Source organism: Diadema setosum, chromosome 5 (assembly GCF_964275005.1).
Source record: "Diadema setosum chromosome 5, eeDiaSeto1, whole genome shotgun sequence".
Classification (NCBI taxonomy): Eukaryota; Metazoa; Echinodermata; class Echinoidea; order Diadematoida; family Diadematidae; genus Diadema; species Diadema setosum.
The window spans coordinates 29026663-29033202 of NC_092689.1; the positions used below are offsets into that span (position 1 = coordinate 29026663).

General features: G+C 38.6%; 1 protein-coding gene across 1 annotated transcript in view; it reads right to left on the reverse strand.

Moving 5' to 3' along the window:
* Window positions 1-4483, reverse strand: part of LOC140229258 (heparan-alpha-glucosaminide N-acetyltransferase-like) — a 61941-nt gene extending 57458 nt beyond the window's left edge. The window contains exons 1-2 of the mRNA XM_072309535.1: window positions 4330-4483; window positions 514-701 (exon numbers count right to left, since the gene is read on the reverse strand). Of these exons, the coding sequence (XP_072165636.1) occupies window positions 514-701; window positions 4330-4483 (342 nt within the window). The remainder of the gene's footprint in view (window positions 1-513; window positions 702-4329) is intronic.
* Between the last annotated feature and the right edge of the window lie 2057 nt (window positions 4484-6540).

Genomic DNA, 6540 nt, shown 5'->3' on the forward strand with positions numbered 1-6540 from the left:
AAGTTATACTTATTTGAAAGCTTATACATTATTGTGACTTTACCAAGAGAATGGTGCATTTCAGAATTCTGATATACTTCTGTTGACCTTTGATCTCTTTTAAATTATGTAATTATATATTCTCTATGATAACAATAAAAATGGTAAAGTATAAAACTACGGACTTACTACCCAGGTAGTAGGTCCATAATCAAACTATAAAAGAGTGTACGGGCAGTTTCATGCATTTACGGAGTAATAAGGCAGGCAGTTACTTAACAAATATGACAATTTCTACTTAGTAATACTATTGCTACCACTACTACCACTACCATCACCACTACCACTACTATACTACTACTTGTACCACTACTACTACTACAATCACGACATTTTCTTCTTCTACTTCTACTACTGTCACCATCATCTGATCATCATTGCCCTCACTTTCATTATTGTGATTACCATGACCCAAGCAATGGATTGCACTCTACTTTTAAAATCATGCAGAAGTCAAGACACAGGCTCACCCACCTCATAGCACTGTTTGGTCTGTATCCAGACAAAAATCTCCTGATCAAGGCCACTGACAATGTAGACAAATGCTGTGTCATAGGCTTGTCCATGGTTCAAATTGAACTTATAGGTGACATCCTTCGTGGAGTGCTCAAGAACTTCATTATCCTTGTATGTTCCCACATCTGCTTCATCCGTTGAATGACCTATCCATGCAAACAACAACAACAACAACAGAAAACACTCAAGTGTACATTTACTGTTGATAATCAGTACACATTACAGCTAATTGATGTAAGATTTACTGAGATTTCTTAAATATAAATTTGCTCATCTGCACGACAACATTACAGAAAATGCAGAGACAAAGTGCAGCTTGAGCTTTTTTCCCCTCTGTCTCACAGTAAATCATATACAATGTAACAAGTCCAGAAGATCTTACAAAAGCAATGCAAGGAAATGGCTAATGCAGTTGTATACCATGTTATGTGACAGGAATGTTTCACAGATGAGATGGTATTATACCACATTCACATTGTCTAAAAAAAAAAATGTTCCGGTGTTGCACCGAGACATTGCTTAAGTGTAACACTGCAAAAGCCCCGTAACAAATGCATTCACATTGCCGACATTCCTCCCATAGTAGAGCACATGTTTTAATCATTGCCTCTCACACCCTGAACGGTAACGAAAACATAACCTTCTTCCCTTGGCGGAGGTAATAAAAGAGATCGTGTGCCTGATTCACATCGGCCAGGTTTCATTTACGTCTTATGTGTGTGCAGCACTCATGGATCTCAGAGGAGAGATTAATAATGCGCTACACTGAGAACTACTGAACGCCAATTTGCAAATAAACATTGTGTGTATTCTACATTTTCGTGCACACATAGTTTCTCAACAATTTTTGCAGGATTTTTTTGAAGTTGTGTTTTTTGTTTTTATTTTATTTTATTTTGTTTTTATTTTAATTTATTTTATTTTATTTTGTTTTTATTTTATTTTATTTTATTTTATTTTATTTTGTTTTATTTATTTTTTTTAGGGAATGGTGCCTGGTTTGTGTGTTTGTTTGTTAGTTATTTAGTTAGTTAGTTTGTCCGTGTGCAAAATAACTCAAAAAGTAGTTAACGGATTGGAATGAAACTTGCAGGAAAGGTTGAGAATGACACAATTAACTTTTGGTAGTGATCCGAGAATTTTTGGGAAATTTATGAAGGATTTTTGATATTTTGGCAGGTAGGGTCAATGAACTTAGGAGTTCAGGCTGTGCGTATTTGAGGTTTGCATGCGCGCACTAAAGGCTTCTATATTGAGAAATCGGGCGACTTTCAGCACACAATGCTATAAGTACGTATGGGTAGAAATCATTGATATCTCTATGGAAGAACAAGATCAGTGGTGGAAATGAGCTGCATGCTTGGCGGAGGTCTGCGCTCTCAGAGTGCTTCTCTGGTTACCATAATTAATCTAAATGCATTGCCTATTTTACTTCATGCGAATAATCAAACTTTTCTCTTTTTCAATTAATTCAAGAACTAATTACATTGATAAGTTCCAATTTATCAAAAACGTCTTTTCTTGAAAACTGACCAGCCCCCTCAAGACTGTAAACAAGTACAAGTACTAGTAAAGTAGCATGTTTGACCTCTTGAACTTTTTGCAATGGAGTTTTACTGAGACGCATTCACAATGCCGGACATACAATGTACCCTAGTAATAGAATGTTACGGGACTGCAGTGTACCAGGACGCATCACACCGTTGTAGTCTGTGACAGAATGTGCACCTTTATGAAACGGGGCCCTGGCCCCGTTTCATAAAACTTGTTATCAGTGACAAGTTGTCATAGTTGTGACAAGCTACCGAAATCCTTGCATCTGATTGGCTGAGAGCAAATTTGTCATATGTGGCAGTTGTCATTGATAACAAGTTTTATGAAACAGGCCCAGGTGGTTATTAGTAGGTTGTACAATCACAGCAGTCTTTGTCCAGCTGCCCTTTTGCACTAATCTTCTTCCCTTGACTTGTAAAAGTACATGTACTGTAGTTATGGGTAAACTCGGCCTAGCAGGTAAACTCGGCCCCCAGCGCGCGCATTACAAGTGGCCAAGTGATTACCCGCTAGGCTGAGTTTACCCATAACTCCGGTATTGATCACTTGATCATTGATGCAAACTAAAAGCGTCATCACACAGATTACATACTCAGTATTTTAGAGGTCTATAGTATGCAAGGCTGGACATGGACAGGTTGACAGTGCAGTGACAGAGAATAGAGGGTTCTGAAATTTATTGATAAGTTTAAATTTACTACAGTAACGCTACGGACATACGGTACTGCAGACAGACTCTTTTCGACTGCATTAACCCTAATCAGGCCAGGCATTTTTTGACTATGCTAAAACCAGGGGGGGGGGGGGGGGTCTGCCCCCCCCAGATAATTAATTATTATGCAAATTAAGCTCAAGATCGGCAATTTTTAGCCTAATTAAAAACATCGAGAGTCTACTTTTTGGTTTGTAAATCTGTTTTAGCATATATTTCACCAATTGTACATCACGAAAACTTCCAAAACTCATTTCACTTCTTATGTATTTTATTATTTTCAAAATTTCTTATGTATTTCTTTGTTTTTCAACTTTTGTTTCTTCTTTTTTTCTTGGAAATTGTTACTGACCACTTTTCTACCACAATTAGCATAAAATTAATCAATGAAAGTGATTAATTGTAAAAATCAGGTTTTTATGACTTTATGACAGAGCACTGCTTTCCAAAGTAGGAAATGTACACAAAATCACAAAATTTTGCCCGTTTTGGGGCGACCGGCGACATGCCGTTACAAAAATGCGCGTGGCTTCAAAAAAGTATGCGCAGACGTTGTAAATTTGGTCTCAAAAGTTGCGCGAGACTTGAATGAAGAAAGTCAAGAAGCCTCGCGACGAGGCCTTCTTGCATTACCGAATTAGCGGGCAAAATCGTGAAATAGGCCCCACCGCAGTGCACGTGCACCCGTGCGTTAGCAAGCAAGGGTAGGTCCTAGGGTTAGGGTTAGGGTTAGGGTTAGGCCAGGTTTAGGGTTATAGGGTTGTATTTATGGTTAAATTTGCCATTAAATTAGTCGAGGGACATTGGGGAGTCCTTCCGAGAAGAAAGAGAGGACGAAAGATGCTATGCTGTGGAAATCGGCCCCACCGCTGTATCAATTTCGCGTAAACGCCGTTTGGTGGGGCCGCATTCACGGCGAATCACGAGTATTATACTGTGGAAGGAAGCCCCACGGCCGTGCTTACCTACCGATGAACGCCACACGGTGGGGCTGAATTCACGAGTATGATATACATGTAGGCGAGCCGCCGTAGTATTAGTACGGACAAGCAGTGGTGGGGCCTATTTCACAAGTTTATGCCATAGCGCGAAACGTCGAGGGGGGCGGATTCTGCCCCCCTCCGCCTCCCCCCCCCCCCCCCCCGCCCTGTTAGGGTTAAGCCACATTTTCAATAACGTTAGATCTGCTGCATAATGAATTGACACATGCCCGAACTGTTACTATATTGGTGGCAAGCAACTGCGTAAAACTACCAAAATAAACTGTGCTTTGAGTGACCAAAACAACGCAGTAAGGTGTGGGGGTATACATATAAATGTACAACGCAACGATGAACACCCCGGCGGTACTACGATGATGCCATGGTACTGGTAGCACGGCCCGGCCCGGGGGACCGTACCGATGTACCTGCAGCACCTTCTGCTTCACCTTGCTTTATGAACCACACCATAACAACAATAAGCACCAGCGCATTGTTATTATTGCCAGCGTAACGGTAAGAACTTACCAAGCAAAACACCGCAAAGCAAGATAATGAAAAACGACACAAACATGAAACATTTCGAGGAGGTCATGTTGTCAGACGTCACAGATGACGACTCTTCCTTTTTGTGTATTTGCTTGGCTGCTCTGCGTTCCAAACTGCGGGCTGATTTCCCCATACCATTCGGCCGCAGATAGAAACGAGTGCAATCTCTCCAGCTTGAGTAACACGCCTCCACCCACTACACTGTACACTGCGTGTTGACTGTACTGGTTAGCTGGTACGTACGTACGTGAGTGTGTGTGTATGTGTACTGGTACGCACGTGATCCAAATCTTTTTTTTTTTCTTTCTTTCTTTCTTTTTAAAATCTTGTTATTGTCGCTGTTTTAATAATACAATGTATTGCCACATACTACTTCAAACACTTTTTTTTTTTTACTTCTTCCTTTTCTATGTCTTTGTCTTCTTTCCTTGCTTCTTTCTTTCTTTCTCTCTTTCTCCTTTTTTTTTTTCTATTCTCTTTTGGAACAACCATCCTTTGGAATAACGAACCTTTTTTTTTTTCCGATGAACGAACCTTCGTAATACCAAACCTTATCATTTTCGAATTAAATTACTTTCGGCAAAACGAATCTTCCGAGTAATGTGAACCTTTAAACCTATTTAATTTCCAGATAAAATAATCTTCTGCTATGAATAACGAACACTCGGAATTATGAACTGTAACGGGGATGGAGGGGGATGATGATCAAATGTTAAAAAGGATAACGGGTTTTTAAAGTTTCCGTGCCACCATCGCTGGATGAGAAGCCCTGGTTTGTGACGTCACTTCAGGAGAACGATTATAAAGAAAACATATTAAAGAGAATTCAGCATTATACTTTCATAATATGAAAGAGCTCTTCACTTAACTCTTCCAAAAGCAGGAGGAATAAAATTACCTTTAATGTATGTCAGTAGAGGTCGAGGAAATGTGTAGGCCTACAAAATTTTCATTGAGGGGAAAAAATCTTTGAATTTGTATACCTCACGAATTGTTATTGTTGCAGTCTTGTTTTTCAATTCAATAGTTCTTTGTTTATATCCATCATCAAAAAAGAAAAAATAACACACACATGATTCAAAGCAGTACAAGTTGATGATTTGTCTTTCATTCATCTGATAAGGAAAGTTTTTAATTTCGAATACACAAGTATACTCAGCACAAAAAAAAAGAAAGTAAACCCTTTTTCAAGATTATATTTCTCATAGAATATTTGGCTAAAAGTTGATGTATTATAAACCATATTAAAGATAATTCAATTGGCTATCAACCTGGTATGTCAACAGAAAAGGAAAACTTTACGCATGAGTAAACACCTCTGTTTTTCTCTTCCAGGGCACAAAAGTAAAAATTGCAAAACTGAGCAAGTTGTCATTCATGCATAGGTGCTTTTCCATATAACAATAAGAATAAACAACAAATTTCACACTAAACAAAACACGAATTAAGTTGCAAAATAAACCTATGATCACTATGATATCTTTAAAGCCCAAAAGATCATTGAAGGCTAAAAATGATGGAGGAAAATGAAGAATCTTCCGTCAAATCTAGATTCAAATTAAATAAGGGAAGAAGCAATTATTATAAAAAATGGCAACAATTTTAGGTTTTTTTTTCAAATTAGGAAATTATAAATAATGTTTGGTTCTTTAATTTGTCTTATGAATTTTAAATCACTAAATTAAAAAGAATGAAATAAGGCAATTTTGTTCAGTTAATCATGTTAACAGGGCCGGCGCACTGTTTTCAAAAGTGTGGGGGCCCACTTCCGGGTTTCATGAGCTAAAAAAAAGGTCCTCAGCTCATCTCTCCCGGTCCACTTCCGGGTTTCTTCAGCTAACAAGCAAAAAAAAAAAAAAAAAAAAAAAAAAAGGGTCCTCAGCTCATTCTCTCCCTCCCATTGTAGTGCCTCTTACGTACTTCCGGGTTGAAAAAAAGTGTGGGGGCCCAAAGTGATGACACCTTATGTATTCCTTTGTATGGTGCACAAAAAGTGTGGGGGCCCGAGCCCCCACGGCCCCCACGGCTGCGCCACCCCTGGTTAATGCATATTACTCACTATGTCATTTGAAGTTTGAGTTGACAGAAAATTCTCATTTCCCTTCTTTAATTTCCCACTTTGTTTTTGTTAGAGGTTATAAAGAGATAAAGAGAACGAAAACTTATTTTTTGTTATTTCATTCATGTCTC